The sequence below is a fragment of the Cydia pomonella genome, chromosome 17 (genome assembly GCF_033807575.1).
Source record: "Cydia pomonella isolate Wapato2018A chromosome 17, ilCydPomo1, whole genome shotgun sequence".
NCBI classification, from domain to species: Eukaryota; Metazoa; Arthropoda; class Insecta; order Lepidoptera; family Tortricidae; genus Cydia; species Cydia pomonella.
In genome coordinates, this window is record NC_084719.1 from 9,541,893 (window position 1) to 9,562,394 (window position 20,502).

General features: G+C 39.3%; 1 protein-coding gene across 1 annotated transcript; it reads right to left on the reverse strand.

The window, feature by feature from the left end:
• Window positions 1-414: 414 nt before the first annotated feature.
• LOC133526807 (uncharacterized) lies at window positions 415-19,285 on the reverse strand. Its single transcript, XM_061863598.1, has 14 exons — window positions 18,713-19,285; window positions 18,421-18,569; window positions 13,259-13,507; window positions 11,485-12,503; window positions 10,750-10,864; window positions 9,823-10,005; window positions 8,933-9,219; window positions 7,384-7,550; window positions 6,598-6,704; window positions 5,891-6,001; window positions 5,297-5,385; window positions 4,198-4,282; window positions 2,542-3,556; window positions 415-1,665 (listed from the first exon to the last, which is right to left on the reverse strand). The coding sequence occupies exons 1-14, from the start codon at window positions 18,776-18,778 to the stop codon at window positions 1,639-1,641; spliced, it is 3,669 nt and encodes a 1,222-aa protein (XP_061719582.1). The 5' UTR covers window positions 18,779-19,285; the 3' UTR covers window positions 415-1,638.
• Window positions 19,286-20,502: the final 1,217 nt, after the last annotated feature.

Genomic DNA, 20,502 nt, shown 5'->3' on the forward strand with positions numbered 1-20,502 from the left:
CTCGCCAAATGCAACGTCGGCGTGCAGTTCCCATACAAGTTGCATCGTACCGTTCCGTCTGTACCGGCCCTATGAACACCGTATGACCGAACTTGACGTAGCACTTGGCATAAAATAGCGAGGTACGACTCTATTCGCATCACAGCATTCACAGCATTGTACTTCGAAGTATTATTACAATTGAATATTCTTAGGGAAAACTTGCATACAAGATGCATTATGCTTAATAACAAGGAACCTTGTGATTAGGCGCTTCGCAAAGCGTTGCATTTGTATAACAGATGGCGTCAGCGCCAAATAACCCTTGGGTTTGTCCACAGCACGGCACAAATATTTTTAAGCATATTAATAACAGGAAGCGGATATTGATAGGAAATTTGTGGCGTGTTGCCAAAAGTACTTAGTAAAAGACGGTTTAAAATGTAAGTATGTATTTTTTATGAAAGTATGCAACAAATTGTGCTAAATATTTATACATAAGGTAAGTATGATGCCATTAGTTGAATTAACCTTATTCTTTGATAAACTTGGGAGCTAAACGACTGAACAATTACATGTTTATACAATCCCTAGTGCGCCATTATAATTTGGCCCCAAAAAAACGTAATTACTTTATTAATTGTACTTACAATTAAATACCTACATGAATGTAGTTACAGTTCTGAAATACTTAAGTTACATTAATATTTTTTACAGTACATATGGTGCTACTTTACCGCACTAGTACGAAAATTAACATATTACGTTACTGTGTCGAACATTTAAAGGGCCATATGTACTGTAAAACGTTGTACGATACATGTGCGAATAGGTAATTCGCAACTCGTGTCGATTTAAAACACTCCCTTCGGTCGTGTTTTAATTTATCGCCACATGTTTCGAATTTCCAATTTTTCGCACTTGTATCGTAATGTACTATTACACAATTTTCAACAAATAGCTACCTACCACCTGTGGATTGGGACCGGATTCTAACTTTAAAATAAGTAAAATACCACAGCATGCGTCACACCCACGAATACGATACAAAATCTAGCGGCATCTCTGTTTAAAATCCGTCAAGACATTTGGGCTAAGGCTGTGCCACAAATACACGTAAACATACTTGAATAACCTCTTCTTCGGCAGTCGAGTCGGTTAAATAATATACGTATATAACATTATAGTTAATATATACTTAATTATATAGTATATAGTATGTTTTGTACTTTTCTTTTCATTGAAGTGTCTACAGACGGCCGCACCAGACTGCGACCTTGGTGCGGTCAAAAATCTCTTTCTTATTCTTCTCTTTCTTTCTTATTTTTCTTAATCTCTTTCTTCTCTTCTTTATTGCTGCCTTACACACGATCGAACGGGCGCCGGACCGAATCAAGGTCGCAGTCCGGTGCGGTCGTCTGTAGATCCTTTTATATGTAATACGGTCACAATCAAATATACAAAGTAATAATGACAGACAAAATTACTCAAAAATATCTGAATACAAGCTAATGTTTTTAATACCAAATATGCACTTACTGTCTAATCAGGAGCTGAACTACATCAGTTAAAATTCATCATGCATACATGTTAATTTCGGACGAATAACAAAACTCGAAGATTTTAAATGTATAATGACAAAAATTATAGCTAGTTTACTTAATAATATGGTCGCCGAGGATTATTCTGTAACAAATGAAAACATCATTTAACATTTACCACATAACGTATAGCGCTGTCAAATTTGCGGCTACAGCATTTTGCATTATCAAGGAGTCGACCCCGTCATCAGGACACGACATCTGGACGTCGGAGGTAGCTCCTAGCTCCATGTTGGCGACCGGTTGGTTGTGGTACTGATATAGGATAGTAACCAGAGGGTTGGGTCTGAACCGGTAAGAGAGCATCATGCGCTTCCTGTAGGCGTCGATCCCGTCATCAGGACCAGGAAGGAAGAGGAAGCTCATAGCTCCAAGTTTTTTTTATTTTTATTTAGAAAACAAACAACCTTTTACAAATATATCCAAAATTAAGTTGGCAACCAGTTGGTTGTGGTACTGATATAGGGTACTCCCCAGAGGGCATATCGAGGGTAAGCGAGCATCATGCGCTTCCTGTAGGCGTCGACCCCGTCATCAGGACAAACCATGTCGGAGGAGGAAGCTTCTAGCTCCATGTTGGCGATGGGTTGGTTGTGGTACTGATATAGGGTACTTACCAGAGGGTTGGGTCTGAACCGGTAAGAGAGCATCATGCGCTTCCTGTAGGCGTCGATCCCGTCATCAGGACCAGGAAGGAAGAGGAAGCTCATAGCTCCAAGTTTTTTTTATTTTTATTTAGAAAACAAACAACCTTTTACAAATATATCCAAAATTAAGTTGGCAACCAGTTGGTTGTGGTACTGATATAGGGTACTCCCCAGAGGGCATATCGAGGGTAAGCGAGCATCATGCGCTTCCTGTAGGCGTCGACCCCGTCATCAGGACAAACCATGTCGGAGGAGGAAGCTTCTAGCTCCATGTTGGCGATGGGTTGGTTGTGGTACTGATATAGGGTACTTACCAGAGGGTTGGGTCTGAACCGGTAAGCGAGCATCATGCGCTTCCTATAGGCGTCAAACTCGTCGTCATCAGGGGACACCATGTCGGAGGAGGAAGCTTCTAGCTCCATGTTCGCGATGGGTTGGTTGTGGTACTGATATAGGGTACTTACCAGAGGGTTGGGTCTGAACCGGTAAGCGAGCATCATGCGCTTCCTGTAGGCGTCGACCCCGTCATCAGGACAAACCACGTCGGAGGAGGAAGCTTCTAGCTCCATGTTCGCGATGGGTTGGTTGTGGTACTGATATAGGGTACTTACCAGAGGGTTGGGTCTGAACCGGTAAGCGAGCATCATGCGCTTCCTGTAGGCGTCGACCCCGTCATCAGGACAAACCACGTCGGAGGAGGAAGCTTCTAGCTCCATGTTCGCGATGGGTTGGTTGTGGTACTGATATAGGGTACTTACCAGAGGGTTGGGTCTGAACCGGTAAGCGAGCATCATGCGCTTCCTGTAGGCGTCGACCCCGTCATCAGGACAAACCACGTCGGAGGAGGAAGCTTCTAGCTCCATGTTCGCGATGGGTTGGTTGTGGTACTGATATAGGGTACTTACCAGAGGGTTGGGTCTGAACCGGTAAGCGAGCATCATGCGCTTCCTGTAGGCGTCGACCCCGTCATCAGGACAAACCACGTCGGAGGAGGAAGCTTCTAGCTCCATGTTCGCGATGGGTTGGTTGTGGTACTGATATAGGGTACTTACCAGAGGGTTGGGTCTGAACCGGTAAGCGAGCATCATGCGCTTCCTGTAGGCGTCGACCCCGTCATCAGGACAAACCACGTCGGAGGAGGAAGCTTCTAGCTCCATGTTCGCGATGGGTTGGTTGTGGTACTGATATAGGGTACTTACCAGAGGGTTGGGTCTGAACCGGTAAGCGAGCATCATGCGCTTCCTATAGGCGTCAAACTCGTCGTCATCAGGGGACACCACGTCGGAGGAGGAAGCGCCTAGGCCCATGTTGGCGACCGGCTGGTTGGCCCTGTTGACAGAATTTCGAGGTAAAGTGCCAAATTCGGTATGGTCAAGGTATTAGAGTCAGACCAAGATAACTGTTGGCAGCGATTTTGATAGCCCAGCCTGTGCAAGTGTTAAGTAAACGTCATAATTTCATAGAAGTTTGACGTTTAAAATAACACTTGCAGTCTCTGGGCTATGAAAATAGCTGCCAACTTATCTTGGTCTGACTCTAGTACCACGACGAGTAGTAGTAGTAGTGTAGTAGTAGTAAATACGGGACGAGTTACAGGTCAAATAAAAAGACCTTTATTCAAACTGGATATCCTGTCCAAGTCGGGCCTTTTGTTGAAGCGTCAAATATGACCTTGAATGATGCCAAGTAATATCGAATGAGCTACTTTCTGCGAAAAAAAAACTAAAACCTAGTTATAAGTAAAATTTTGTAAAATTTGCACGCCATGAGTCAGCGGCAGATCGGCAGAACCGTGCTGAGCTAAATATTTTGCTGTTCCCTCGATGTTATTGATACATGTCTCATGTTTTACTTAAGTTTATTTTAAGCGTTTCTTGAATGATGTTTCTTTTATTCTATTATATTCAAAATGATATGCTTAGGTATACAAAGTATTCGCGATAATAGAAATTAACGAGAATTGTACTAACTTGTTGATGGGGTCGACAATACCAGTGCCCTCCGCGCCGAGTCCCTGGCCCTCGCTCCAGCCCAACTTTTGCAGCATTTTGAAACCTAGAAAGACAGGTCATTAACAAATGCAGTCTAGACCAAGACTCGCCCTACTTGTACTACTAATCAGTTTTCAGAGTTAATAATGTTAAAAGCCAAATTTTGAATCATCTCCAAAATATTGAAAGACATTTCTAAAGCATGACGCTCAGTGTCGTTACAAATATAAACAAACATCTTCATTCACAAATTGTTTACCTTTTGGCACAAATAGATCACAAGAATGCACACTCGAGTGCCAAAAGTGTAAAGTTCTCTGGACAAGTGGACATGTCATAGCAGGTGACTTATTGAACGTCCCAGTAGAGGGGCCGTGCGCGTTGGAGGGTCTGCCATCTTGTGGCCTGAATCGAAATAATAAACTGTACATTGACCATTCACGCCAAAGCACGTGCTGCCATCTACAGTTCACGTACGTTTTCTTGTGCTTTGTAGGTTCTGCCATCTTGTGGGCTACATTGGAAGCGTAAACTTGACATTCACACTTCGCGCCAATAAACAGAAGGCTTCCGTACTGCCCCCTACAGTTCTTGCACGTAACCTCTATTTACTGGCATTTTAAAAATTTACGTCCGACGTTCAAATCTTCTTGGTCATCACAACCTTTGGCGCCTAGTAACCTAGATTAATCCATTCGTACGAACATTGCATTAGTTTTTAGCGCCCCAGCGTGTTTCTTTTTGCATGGAGATATAAACCATCGATTATGAATCTATTTATATTAAAACAAATTTCATTAAAAAAAAATATATATATATATATATAAAGCAAACATTTTCTGTGTTAAGTTAGTTTATTTGGCCTTGTAAAGATAAACACATCTTTATTATTTGCTACTTACAAACAAACTTACGAAGTTTGGCAAGAAAAAAAAGACACTGAACTGAACATTTTGTTTTACATTCAAATTTTATTCAAGTACTTAACAATGAAGCGAAATTGTATCATATGCTAATGTTAGAAAAGCTGTTTGGACTTTCCTAACTTGATACACATTTACAACTCGAATTCTCTTACCAACATTATCCTCTTTCAGTTTAAACTCCTTGTAGTCACTCAAGTCTGGCTCCTTGCCAGTTTTCACGGCAGAATATTTCTCCATAAATCTGAAATTTGTTTCATGGTAAAGATGCGATCGGCGATAAAAATGTGAACAATTTTCCTCAACCTTGCCTCTCTCATTCATGTACTTTAATGTGCGTTAGTGCACATACAGCACAATAAAACACGCCCACGAAAGATTTAGCGGTTGCTCTTGTGTTAAGGTACAAATTCATAAAAATAATGTAGTTTTAGATTCCAAAAGGGGCCCACTATACTAATCAGTAAGCCCCTTTAATGGACTTTTGGCCAGCCTACTGTTTCCCTACAGGTCGTAGTCCTGCGAATTAGATACGAACGCCAGGTTTCGAAAACTGTAGTGAATTGAAATTAAAGTACATACAAATTCAAGAAAATAAATTGTGTTATTTTTTTATTCTGTTGCTACCCTATTGCTTGGTAGCCAATTTTTCATTATCAAGAGTTAATATCACATGTAACGTGTGTAGTTTAGTGCAATAATAACACTGGTATTTCGATCACTGAATTAAACGTTGATAAAATGCTTACTTCTTCAGTTCTTCTGGGGGCAAGAAGTCTCCGATGTGATGTTTTCCGGCTGCTTGTTTCGTGAGTTCGTCGGCCCACTTCTCCGTCGCGTACATTTCTTTTGCGCGTAACCTTAAAACCACGCACATTATCATACCAAAGAGTTATTCATTGTAGAAGTATAACTCTAAGACAGTGGTTCCCAAAGATGACTGTGCTCCGACCCACCTAAAAAAACTGCCAAATACGGGACCCACTTCATGGCTGTCTTAAATAGCGAGCATGAAATATTATTAGTACCGGCTGTTAACCCAATTGGTCGGCATGTCGTCTTACATTTCAGAGGGCCCACTGAAATTTCACTCGCGACCCACCAATGGGCCGCAACCCATAGTTTGGGAAGTGCTGTTCTAAGAAAAAACTCCTAATTTGACAGCTGAAATAGATGGATGGCGCTGTCCTGCGCTATATGTTTTATAGTAACTGCTTTGTCACAGTCCAGTTTTTGCATCCAGATACACCACATAACTTAATGTACGGAGGTATAAAGCGCCATCTACAAAAACTTTTAAATTCGAAGCACTTATTAGGGAGACTTTTTCAATTTTCACTAATCAATGGTTGTATGTTTCTTTAAAGCAAAAGTTAATAGGTTTAGAGTGAACCAGTGCGATTAATCCGCCATCATATGAGACGGTCAATAGCTACTAGTAATAAAAAGAACATACTTATGTTCCCATGTGCCTTCAGCGGTATCTTCATCACTATCGTATTCGTACTTGTGCTTGCCTGATGAAGCCAGGCGTTCTACTTCCTGCCTCTTTTTCAACATGTCCTGCAACAAATTATAGTAGTCGGTCGGAGCAAATATGCCTACAGACAAAGATACATTGATTAAGTAAGATGTGTAAAATCCAAGACACTTTCTTGCTTCGAATTTGTCAAGTAAACGAGATGGCGCTGTACAGCTCCATATATTTTGCGGTAATTCTAATTGTCAAAAGTTGACGTTTGACAATTCAGTGACCGCTAAACATATGGCGTAGTACAGCGCCATCTGTATTGGATGTCAAAATAAGGAGCAAGTTTTTTCCTTAAACTTTACCATTCTATACAATCAATTCTTTTTGCTACAGAACAAGTACGAGCGCAAGACACTTCACATTGAATGCGGATCCGCACGCCTCTCCATTGTGCGAGCGAGACATCGCTATATTCGAACATAGCGCTGTCTTGCTTATCGTGATAAGATACCCGCGTTAAGCTGTAAGGTAGACATAAACAAACAAAATTGTACACCTAATGAACGCAAACTAATTAGTAGTAAGACTTTAAACATCAAATTCAAATTAATAAAACATCCTTACGTGGAGAAATCATTCAAAACTTGGACACCTAGAGCATAACTGCATCTTTACATTTGCACACTGATTTCTAGAATAAAGAGAGCTTTTCTGAGCGGGTGTGGTGAAATAGTTAGTATAAGAAATTTGTTCTGGAATACTCAAACATACCTGGAACAGCAGATTTAGTTTGAAGTTGTCTTCACACTTCTTCCAATCCTCGGCGCTCAAGTTTATTGTTCCATAGTTCGTCATGGCATACTGCATCAGAGCCGGGTTGGACCGGTTCACGTTTGTGAGTTTTAAGCCATCCTCTTCTACTTTAGCCAGCTTTAGCCCTGTAACAAGTTAAGTAATAATTTATGTACTCAACCATAGCCAGGTTCCGTAAGGCACAGCGTCTGCGTTGAGCGAGCCACCCAGAAAGAATGCCGGTATCAAGCGTGAATTATCATATCATCATCATATGAGCCTTTTATCGCCCACTACGGAGCATAGGCATAGGCCTCTCTTCGAGTAAGCCCCTTATCCCGGTCCTGAGCCAATCTCATCCAGAAGTGACCCGCAATCTTCCGAATGTCGTCCACCCAACGAGGCAAGGGACGCCAGGCACTCCTTTCGTCTGAAAGCGGCTACCATTTCGTTAACATTTTGGCCCATCTACCATCGCTCTGCTTGCTGCTGGACATGTTGCTGCCAGGCAAAGGCCTGGTAACATGTCCCGACCAGCTCCATTTTAATTTGACTAAGTAGAAACCCCAACAAAAGAGACCAAAAGGCTAGCCAATTAAACGGTGGGTAGACTGCGTGGAAAATGATCTTCGAAAGATGGGAAAGGACGCAAATTGAAGTTTATCCCTTCGTTTGTCTAAGCACTGATCAGTGCGCGTGAATTTAAATCCACTGTTTAATACAATAGGTTTAAATCCATTCGCACTAATCAGCGCTTAGACAACCGGAGGGTTATTGGTGGAAGAAGACGAAGGATTGGAAATAATGAAAAGCATTGTAGAGGAGGCCAAGACCCAAAAAAGGCGTTGTAGCGCCACAGGAAGTAAGAAGTAATTTGAGAACTCAATATGTATCAAAGAGAATTTGAAATATCTTTCAACACATAATTAGATGGCGCCACTTTTTGATATTTAACAAATTAAACACATCAGTGAAAGAATAAGGATGAAAGTCAAATAGCGTTCTAAAAGTTTTAATTATGTGTCGATAGATGACAGTAAATTTACGTCGCTACAAAATTTTCTTTGACAATACACCTCTATTTCAAATTCTCTTTGATATGTTATACTCCAATCTTGTGTAGGATTATTGATTAGAATTTTGCTAAATTCACACAGAGACCTTCCCTCCTTATGTGTTCTGCCGCTTGTACAATGGCCAAGAACTGTTTGATATGATACCCACGGCTACTTTCACCCTCGCACACTAGTACCTAAATGATCGCGCACTGTGTGGTATAGGAGGGAGTTTTAACCTTTTGAACGCCACGCCAAACAAAAACAAAAAAATTGTGGCAAAATTGTTAAAATGCAAAATACGCGCGTGTACCTAAGCGTGACGGCATTATTAGCGTTTAGCACGTGGGAGTTCGTCTCCAGCAAGGGTTCCTCGTGTTTCTCACTTATTCTCCGGCTTCTTGTCGCTTTTTTTATATCTCTTACACATTACCAGCATTATTTAATCTGTAGATGTAACTTATGTATCATACCTGGTAGAGGTGGCATCGGTGGCATACCGGGCGGCATCGGTGGCATACCGGGCGGCATTGGCGGCATACCGGGCTGGAAAGGCGCCATGCCGGGCGGTAACGGAGCCACTACGCCCGGGGGCTTGATATCCGCCACGGGAGGCTCATCGCCCCAGCGAGATTTCTTCTTGCGGCGCTCTCGCTTGCTCTCAGATTCATCGTCGCTCTGTGAGCTCGCCGCCTCGCGTTTCACTGAGTTGCCGAGGTTGAACTGGTTCCAGGGTTTTTGGGAGTCTTGGCCGCCAAAACTGAAATAGAAATACAGGGTTCTTTCTGTAATTTTTATTTGTTTTGAATTTTCGATAGTAATTAAAAACTATGTTCACTATTCGGATTTCAAATATTTGTATGTACTTTAGATAATGCAGTAGTTTTTTGTGGAACTGTTTAATTGTTTTCTTGGAACATTATTCTTCTTCAGTATTTCCATGACTTTCCATGATCATCTTTAGTTATTCTGACTTTGACTCACATTTCAGAAAGTGGACTCCCTGAATAATTATGCTTAGTTTGTCACGGGGACTATTATATTTATCTCTGCAGATGACTATACCATAAAGAATACTCTTTAACCTTCTGACCGCCAAAGACGTCAATTGAGGCGCTCAGCTACAGTCCGAAATCAACCTATTATGCCACTCAAGAACCTTTTCGCCCCACCGGCCGTCGGTCCTACTTGCAATGGGTCCCGCCCAATCGGCCCAATGCCATTTTAGTGTAGCTACTCTCTGAGCTATGTCAACCACCTTGGTTCTCTTCTCGCAGAGAAACCTCGAGCATAGCTTGCTCCATAACCCTTTAAGTGACTTGGAACAATAAAGGCTTACAAATTGTCAGTTGCTATATCTTACCTAAACTTTTTATCTGCTGCCTTGTAATCGTCATCACTGTCATAATCATCATCCAAGCAGAACTCGGGCTCATACACATCCTCAGGTTTGACCTCAGGTTTCTTCTCTGGGCTCTCCCTCCGGAACTTTTCCACTAGCTCCCGGAATTCCTTGTACTCGTTCGAATTCGTATTATGAAGGAACCTGGAAATATATGGACCTTTAGAATTATTTGGTAAAGAGAGAAAGGCTAAAGGATGCTTTAGATTAGGCTTACAACCTATAGTTTTAGTGCAGTATTATAAAACTGAGTTATTGGTTCGGTTGACATCGCTTTACTTCTCTTATTTGGTAAATAGCTTTGTTACCTCTAAACACGCTAACCTTTCTTAGCGAGCACGTTTTTCAAACACCGAAATATAACTAAAATATTAAGACGATATCAGATAGAGACAGCGGCATCTACGCTACGCTACTATTCTGACACGAAAAGTTTGGTTGAATCAGCAAAACATTTTCCAATTTTTTTTTTTGTAGGGTAAAAATATTTTTATCGTATAAATTAATATTAAAGTTACCTATATACTTATACATATATGAAGTATTGCAACTTACTCCGATGTTCAATTAGGCTTTAAATTTTATTATATACATAATAATTGTTAGCCTGATGAAAATGAAATATAATATGTTACACATTGGTCTGATGATGGCAGATGAAATTCAACCATAGCAGGTCTGGAAATCACATTAGGTTTAGGTTCATCAGATCTTAATATTTAAGCCAGTAAATAGAAAGTTGAGTCTATTTACCAAATAAGAGTATACACTTTCTAAACTTTCTTATAACACTGCACCAATCACACTCGATTGTAGAAAAATAATATAATAAAAAAAGAATACAGCACGTATCCTGTAGGGACAAGGCTACAGTGGCAAGAGTTTTACCACATATTTTGGTCTTGTGAGTGAATTGCCTTCAGGACATTTTCCCAGTGGTCGCCGTTCCTGGCGACCTCCGTGGCAGCGCGGAGCACCGACGGCGGCCAATCTGCAGAGGAAACTGCACACCACGAGTCAACAACAACGTCTAGTGGCCACGCCTACCTTGCCTATCTATGAAGTGTTATCCTATCCCACATTATGAAGTTAAGTGACAGGGTGGTCGACGATTAGAAGATATTCCTTCTACAAAGTCGTCTCATGAATACAATGTTATAGGTACAGCCATTTTAGAGTAATTCACAAATGTAAGATATTGTCCTAACAGAAATAAACTTTATAAAGATTATGCTATACTGTTTCAAATCTTTAGTTTAGTGATTATATTCTCCGTGAACTAGACCTTTTTGGCTATAAAGTATTTTAATAGGTTTTCTTCCCTGGAAACTGATTGCAAATAGATTTGTATGGAGGTATGATTTTAAATATTATTTTGTCCATACAAAAATCGACCACCCATTATAACATTAATAACTTTAATAAGAATAGTGGCCTTGATTGCAGATCAATTTGAGTGGTTTAATAATTATAACATGGCCTTTGGCTTTACAAATGAAACTCTAACAACAAAATGGTTTGTCAAGAAGCTTAGCTTTTAGCCAATTCATCAAAACTTCAAAGACGAGTTGCAGAAACTATACTAGCATAAATTAATAACGCTTATTTTGAAAATCATAATACCTTGATTTGCTGGTGATGTTGGTTCGTCCTTGGGCGATGGAATGTGACTGAGCTGCGGCAAGGGCGGGGGAATGTTCTGTAGGTTCATCTCCGGCATTGAATCCAAAGGCTTTGGTTCAGGTATATTGTGTAAAGATATGCTACTTGGAGGCATATTGCTAGGAGGCATGTTACTAGGTGGCATGTTATTGGGCATGCTGTTTGGCGGCATCATATTTGGTGGCATAAACGGCATGTTGCCATTGCCGTTGTTGAAGTTCGGGGCATTGGGACCGAATGGAGGACGACCCATGAATGGCATGTTGCCATTATTCATTGAATTTGGGGGCATCATAGAGTTTGGACGGCCGGGAGGTCTGGGAGGACCAGGCGGGCCAGGTGGACCATTGGGGCGCATTTGGGGGAAAGGCGGGCCGAAGAAAGGCGGCATTGGACCATTAGGGCCACACATGTTCGGAGGCATAGGGCCCGGACCGCAGGGTCCACCTGGTCCATTAGGACCCCAATTAGGAGGCATTGGGTAGTTAGGAGGGCCGCCCATGAAAGGCGGCATAGGTCCTCCAGGAGGCATAGGTCCTCCGGGAGGCATAGGTCCTCCGGGAGGCATAGGTCCTCCGGGAGGCATAGGTCCTCCGGGAGGCATAGGTCCACCTGGTGGCATTGGGGGCATGTTGGGACCCCCTGGTCCCATCATTGGACCAGGTCCCATGTTAATTCCTGGTCTAGGTCCCATATTCAGTCCAGGTCCAGGGCCCATGTTTGGTCCAGGACCTCTAGGACCCATATTCGGGCCTGGTCTCATCATATGTCTCATATTAGAATCTGGATATCCCATGCCTTCAACCCCTTCTCCGTTAGAGTTAGGGTCTCTGTTTCCCTGCCAGTTATCATGGTTTGGGTCTTGGTCTGGTGGCATGAATGGAATTTGCATCAACGGTGGGATGTTGTCTGATTGCCTTCTGTCATCCATTGGACTATTATTACGGTTCTTGCCTCTGTCACTCCATCTACGTCTATCTCTGAAACAAATAAAATTTATACTAAAAATATTTAACTTCATTAAGTATTTTGAACATCCCTTTAGCCTTTAGTGCATATATAATATATGTATACCTAAATTAGCGTTGTCCAAATGTAAGCAGTTGTTACTTTTATGGTACTAAATAAATCTGATGGTGACAATTTAATGTGTCACCTTCAAGGGACTGCTACACCACTGTCTTGACATAGGACTAATATAATAGGAAGAGAAAAGCATGAGTAAAGTATTTTTATTTTATTTAGATGGTGTTTTTATTTTTATTTTATTGTATTAGTTCACAATTTTGTAAGGACATTCTATTATTTTATTGTTGGAGGAGGCCTATGCCTTACGGCACACCGAACTGAGGGATATACTATAAAATAAAAAACTCATTTGAAATGTATATAGTTCGGAATAAATGGCTTTATTATTATTATATTATATTATATATTCTTTGATTACAACTTTAGATGTAACGAGTGTAAGCTAAGACAGTGAATCAATAACTCGTAAAGTAGTAAAGAGGACAATTAGGTAATTTTAAAAAGGTTACTAGAGATATTTAGAGATAGTAATGTATTTTCCCTTTTGAATTTTCACTAAAAACAGACTTTTTTATAGTTGTCATCCGATGGATTTTGTCTGAAATAAACAATTTTAATTTATTTATGTATTTATTATTTAAATAGTGAACTAAGGATATGTTATATAAAGCAGAAAAAGTTAAATTTGTTGAATCACATCAAATACCTGCTGCCTTTGTCTGACCTCCGTCTCTCAATATGGTCATGGTGCGAATAATCCTTCTGTTCTTCATGAGGAGCCTCAGAATATTCCGGCATGCTGGCAGCCATAGCTTTAGTTTCTTCTTGCTTTGCTTGTCTCTCTTTCTCTTCCTTCTCCTGCTTTTGTTTGTCTAGCAAAGCCTTGTACTGGCTCATGAAGCTGCCATCATTGGAGAAGATGTTTGAAGGGTTCTTGTCGTCTTTTGAACCTAAACTGAAAATTTTAGGATAATAATAGGATTGTGTTTCATGAGAATGGTAATTTTGCTCATACATTTTTAGGATTCCGTAGCCAAATGGCAAAAAACGGAACCCTTATAGATGCGTCATGTCCGTCTGTCTCTCCGATTATTTTGAAGACTTCGACTCTTTCTAGAGACTACTTAAACTCAGGCACTTTTTATGGCACTTAGAATTTAGGGGGGCCCATTTCTCCATTTCAAAAGCATTGCTAGGTTACCTAGGCCCGTAGGCCTTGTGGGCATGGGCCTAGGCGGAAATACGGACCTACTTAAACAAACTACACTTTTTATCTCATCCTTCATACTTTTATCTGGTTATGGTTGGCACTGTAGTACATGTATTAATTTATGTATAGTCTGGCAAACCAAATTTGTCAGTAATAATAATAATAATTCAGCCTATATACGTCCCACTGCTGGGCTCAGGCCTCCTCTCATGTGCGAGAGGGCTCGGACTATAGTCCCCAAGCTAGCCCAATGCGGATTGGGGACTTCACATACACCTTTGAATTTCTTCGCAGATGTATGCAGGTTTCCTCACGATGTTTTCCTTCACCGAAAAGCTAGTGGTAAATATCAAATGCTATTTCGTACATAAGTTCCGAAAAACTCATTGGTACGAGCCAGGATTTGAACCCGCGACCTCCGGATTGAAAGTCGGACGTCATATCCACTCGGTCACCACCGCTTCAATTTCTTTCTTCTTTCTGAATTTGTCAGTAAATAAGAATAAATATAACTTTACTCATCCCTTTCTTTTGTGTGCTAGCATTAGCGTAATACAAAGACAATATGATTCTCTCGGTCTACGTATAAAAAGAGACAGTCCATGCTGTCCATGACCTAACTTTTATTATTTTGATATGTATGGTATTTTGTTTGATTTCTGTGTATTATGTGATAGGTTCCTATTAATGCATTTACAACACATACTACAGTACTGACAAGAGTAAATTTATTAATTTTCGCTATCTAAAGGTTGCAACTTTCGTTTTTGAGGTATTTATGGTGATAGGTCAGTGTACTGAACCAAAGCCGAGTCGGATACAAATTCAGGAACACTCCAACAAATACACACATATCACACCTCATATATATGGACGACATTAAGTTATACACCAAGACAGAAAAAGACATGAAGAAATTAGTAGATATCACAGCACAATTTAGTAACGATATAAACATGGCATTCGGCATAGAAAAATGTAAAACAGTACACATAGTGAAAGGAAAAATACAACCAGGGGACTATAATTTAGACGACAATAACACTATAACAGCACTGGAAACAAATTACCTATACAAATATCTAGGATACAAACAGTTGAAGGGCTTGGACCATACTACAACCAAACAAACATTAAGTAGTGAATACAAAAACAGACTCAATAAAATATGCAAATCACAACTATCTGGAAAAAAATTAATTAAAGCCATAAATACTTACGCCATCCCCATCTTAACATACTCATTTGGAGTTATAAAATGGTCCAAAACTGATATAAAAGCTATAGAACGAACCACATGCACAACATTAACAAAACACAAACACTTACACCCTAAATCTGCAGTAGAGAGACTCACTATTAAAAGGAACAATGGAGGTAGGGGCATGATAAACATCAGCCACCTATGGCAAAAACAAATATACAGCTTACACATATTCTTTCACACTAAATCACACACAAGCAATATACATAAAACAATAGTCCAAAATGACCTCAACTACACCCCACTTAATGTAAACCAACTACCTGAAACGCGAAATCTCGATAAGGATCCACAAACGAAACAGATGGACAACTGGAAGAAAAAGGTACTTCACGGACGACATCACGACATAGAACAAACCCACATAGATACTACTGCATCAAACACTTGGCTGAAAATAGGTAGTTTGTTCCCAGAAACAGAAGGCTTCATTATCGCAATTCAGGACCAAATAGTTAACACAAAAAACTACCGAAAATACATCATAAAAATGCCGTAGATGTCACACCCAATCGGAAACCATACAACACATAACCGGAGCATGTACAACACTTACACAGACAGACTACACACACAGACACAATCAAATTGCAAACATCATTCATCAAAATCTAGCACACAAACATAATCTTATTCAAAACAACCATACACCATACTACAAATATAACCCACAGGTAGTTCTGGAGAACACAACGCACAAATTATACTACAACCGCTCTATACTGACAGATCGCACCATCCACTATAATAGACCAGATATCACTTTAATAGACAAAATAAAGACCACTTACCTCATACAGGGCGACTGGTAAATCGACCTATTCCTTGAAAGGGGTTATTCTAGAGCTCATTTACAATGTTTTTAGCCCTATCAACTAGGGGTCCAAAATTAATGGTTTTCGAGTTATACGAGTTTTAAGTTTTTTCCGGAAAAACGCCACCTTGCGACCTAAAAATGCCAATAAAAAAAAAAGTACATGCGTTAGGATGAATACTTTTTATTTATCTTGTAGCCAGTGAACACAGCAATACTTTGAATTAAAAAAACTGACTAACAATTAAGTCAGTCTTGAAAAATAAAAGGTTAGAAATTAAAAGTTTAAGATTTTTTAATGGTTCTTTTCACATCAAGGACGATTCCTCAAAAAAATGTTTATGACAGTTCACGTAAAAATTACAAAAATGAATTTCGTAACTCATAAGCTTTCTGAAAAGGTAAAAATGTTGGCATGTTTTAATAAATTATTAAAAATAATAACCTTAATAACAGAGCAGGTAGCTGGCGTGCTGGGAGCGTATGATCCGAAAACGGTTTGTTTGTGCTACTTGTGACTTATCTTATCTTAATCCTTTGTTATCTGTTGAGGTTTAAGGTCAGCACAGGTTCACTTCGGTAGGTATTCGGACAAGTTCGGACATGTAATTAATTACTTACTTACTTACTTACTCCGTTGGCTCAGCGACCCAAAATGAGACTTGGCCTCCGACACAAGACAGCGCCACTTTTCTCGGTCCTGTGCGACCTCTCGCCAATTGTCGACTCGAAGCTCGCGCAGATCCGCCTCCACCATGTCGCTCCAGCGATACCATGTAATTAATTAATGAAAGTAATAATAATTAAGAATGCCTAACCAAAACTTGGTTTGTTTGTGCGTTTTTATGTCAAGTCCAGTATTTGTTCCTCTTCAACAGGATTATGAACTGGAGGTCTTCCAGCATCAGCTTGTCGTCGTTGAACTGATCCCGTTTCTCGAATACGTCGATAAGTCGTACCAAACACACCGACGTCAGGTAAACGGCGATTTGGAAATCGTCGTTGATATTCTCTCCGTGCTGCAGCAGCGTCACCGTCAGCAAATCCGTAACAATACAGGATATCTGCGTATTCTTCAAATTGGTAAGCCGCCATTTGATAAAGAAACAAACAAAAGGTCCGAATTGGAAGGATAGTTGAAAGTTACTGACAGATTACTAAATGGATACTGATAATGAAGCCTCGGTTAATCGCGAACACTTCCGAATACTTTCCTTTATTATTATTACTTTCATTTATTAATTGCATCATAACATACGAACAATCCTGACCTTGAAACTCAAAAGATAACTAAGGATTAAAGTTTGACTTTGCACAAACAAACCGATTTCGGGTCATACGCTCCCAGCACGCCAGCTACCTGCTCTGTTATTAAGGTTATTATTTTTAATAATTTATTAAAACATGCCAACATTTTTACCTTTTCAGAAAGCTTATGAGTTACGAAATTCATTTTTGTAATTTTTACGTGAACTGTCATAAACATTTTTTTGAGGAATCGTCCTTGATGTGAAAAGAACCATTAAAAAATCTTAAACTTTTAATTTCTAACCTTTTATTTTTCAAGACTGACTTAATTTTTAGTCAGTTTTTTTAATTCAAAGTATTGCTGTGTTCACTGGCTACAAGATAAATAAAAAGTAATCATCCTAACGCATGTACTTTTTTTTAATTGGCATTTTTAGGTCGCAAGGTGGCGTTTTTCCGGAAAAAACTTAAAACTCGTATAACTCGAAAACCATTAATTTTGGACCCCTAGTTGATAGGGCCAAAAACATTGTAAATGAGCTCTAGAATAACCCCTTTCAAGGAATAGGTCGATTTACCAGTCGCCCTGTAGACATCTCAGTCCCTAACACACACAATATACAAAAGACCATCACAGAGAAAATAACAAAATACGCAGAACTAAAAGACGAAGTTACTAGGATATGGAGACAAGAGAAAGTTTTATCCACAACAGGCGTCATCCCAAAACACCTTCACCATAGTTTAAAATTACTAGATCTAAAATTGTATATCTACACTATTCTACAAAAAGCCGCTATATTCAATACATGCCAAATTGTGAGAAAATTTATGCAACTTGACACAGAAAATAATACCCCGGAAACAACTTAAATTCAACAACCCCCGCTGCATTTACTTGGTAAATAACCCGTAAATGTAGCTGATTACCAGCCTAGAGCTGAGAAAACCAACCCTTTCGATAATAGTAATAATCTAAAGGTTGTCTGGAAGCTGAAACTGGAAGAGATCGCTTTTCAGCGATAAGACCGCCTAATGTTTACGTCTTCTCTGCTGGTGTTTCTGTTTTCTTTTGTATTCTTTTCTTCTATTGAGATGTGTAATCAAGGTTCTTTGTATTGTATTGTATAATGATGTTATAATCCAACTGGCATTAAATTAATTAAACGACTTTAGAAGATTCAAAGCCATTGTAACATGTCCAAATAATTGACCCTGAAACTAGAGACCACCTACTTCCTGAACACACCTCCCCTACAGAAACAGAACATACCTCCAACCTCCAACCTCACATTTAAGAGAAAAAGTGCTAAGCAAATAGAAAATACATACTTTGTTAACTTCGCTTGTGCTGCCAAAGCAGCAGCCTGCTTTTGAGCCTCTAGTTTCGCCTGTATTTCCATCTTTTTCCTCTCTATAATTTGTTCCTGTTTCGACATTTGGGCCCATCTTGTACTGAGTGCAGATTTATTCTTGTTATCCTTAAAATTAATCATATTAAACACGAGTTATAATATTGGTTGCAAAGTCAATTCAACACTACGTTATCCTAGAAGCATATTGATTATTATTGTGTATTTCATGCCTCTTTAATTTAATATAAAATCATTTTAATTCTACACACCATTCTTACAATTACACGACGCGCCACAGATAAGAAAAAGCAAAGCAACGAGTCCTCGAGCAACATAAGGCTGGCCACATATATACGGAATTTTCATTCGGTTTCCGTACGGAATGACAGGTGTGAACGGGATGTCGCTCTACAAACTCATAGTGCTGTCTCGTCCGTATGTCTACGGCCATATAATTTTTATCTTTTTCTTTCTTTTTTGCGTTTTTTGTTGATACCGAAAGGGGAACGAAAATTTGATTATTTTTACGCTACAACGCACGGTTTAGGAGATACAGCCCTATAAAGAAATAAGACAAAAAAAGGAAAAAAAAGCATACTGGCAGAATTTTGCTTATAGGTTTTTTACGGTTGAATGCCAAGACGTGCCATAATTTGACGTTTAAAAACAAAAGAAGGTTGCCTTACAGGCCTAGGTGTGTAAGGCTGTATGAAATTCCTTTACATATCATCTTCACTCATCGCACCTGATATGTAGTATTTCCGGACCTAATTTGAAGTAAGTCATGTCAACATTTCATTACAAGTTTGAGAAAAAGTATTTTCGGAACATACCAAGTTCATCAAGTTTAATTAAAGGGTAGTCCTTATACAAGGAACCTATTTCCAAAAAAAAACTTTTTGAATTATTTCTTTGTTTTTGTTACGCGTCTTCTCCTTCTGTGTATTTGTTGCTGCAAATGAAAATGGGTTTAACTTTATAGTCTTGTAGTTTTATCGCAAATTTGAATAATTGTGACTACCTGTGAAAAGATATTCCACAATCAGCATAGCTTTCACTCCTACAGCCCGTCACACAACATTTTTTTAAATATTATACGAATCAATGCTAAGAGGCGCCATTCACGTATTTTGAAAATACACGAAAATATGTCATCATCATCATCATCAAGTTGGGATACCAATTAATATTCAAAGTTACTACAATTTCTACCATATTAAATTTAATGCTTACATCATAATTAAATGCAAATTACTTAAAATATCAGAACTGTAATTTGAATACAGCACTAAATTAGTATTAGAAAGAAATTAATTTCAGTAGTATATTGATAAAATTACTACCACAATGGCATCTTTTTAACATTGGCAACATGTGCGAGTGAGACACAAGCCTCTGGTTTTGCTATCTCCGTTCTCCGTTATTACCGTTTTCTCTAGTCTGGTACGAACGCCTTTCTGGCTCGGTAATAATGTTCAATTTGGTATGGCATAAAAAGTAATTGCGCTCTCCACTTTATGTAAACCGTCATGGTTTCTGACCACTCTGTCACGCGTCTGTCTATTTCTTTTATAAATCTATTGTATTTTATATACATTTAATTATCTATTCCATTGTTAGTAGAAAACTACGGGTTATTCCCACTAGTTACCACCAAGTTGTTACCAGTGGTAACTACTGGGAATTTTATTCCCACCTTTTACCACTGGTAACTACTGGGAAAAAAAATCCCACTAGTTACCACCAAACCAAGTTAGTAAATTTTATTTATTTATTTATTTTTACGTGTTATAAATATTATAATAATTTTGTTTTATTTGGAATAATTACATTATATGGTTTTTTTTCCTTTTTGCCATCAAACTCGAGAGCATGAGATCATTTACCTTGTTAATTGTATTAATTGGGACGTTACCTATGAAACCTGGCGGATCTTTTTTCAAAGGCGCTTACGCTATATTGCGTAGCGCAGCGTTGTATTTATATAGGAGCATCGTTGATAATGGCGTAAGCGCCATGGACAATAAAGTCCCTTTCAATAAATAACGTTAACCCTTTA

What these genes read in the sequence shown, in the direction of transcription:
- LOC133526807 (XM_061863598.1), bottom strand. Translation starts at nt 18,778, where the DNA reads ATGTTGCTCGAGGACTCGTTGCTTTGCTTTTTCTTATCTGTGGCGCGT. An exon ending in GCACAAGCGAAGTTAACAAA is followed by an intron (nt 13,508 to 18,420) that starts GTATGTATTTTC and finishes TAAAATTTTCAG; the next exon opens with TTTAGGTTCAAAAGACGACA. An exon ending in TCACAAGACCAAAATATGTG is followed by an intron (nt 10,006 to 10,749) that starts GTAAAACTCTTG and finishes ATATATTTCCAG; the next exon opens with GTTCCTTCATAATACGAATT.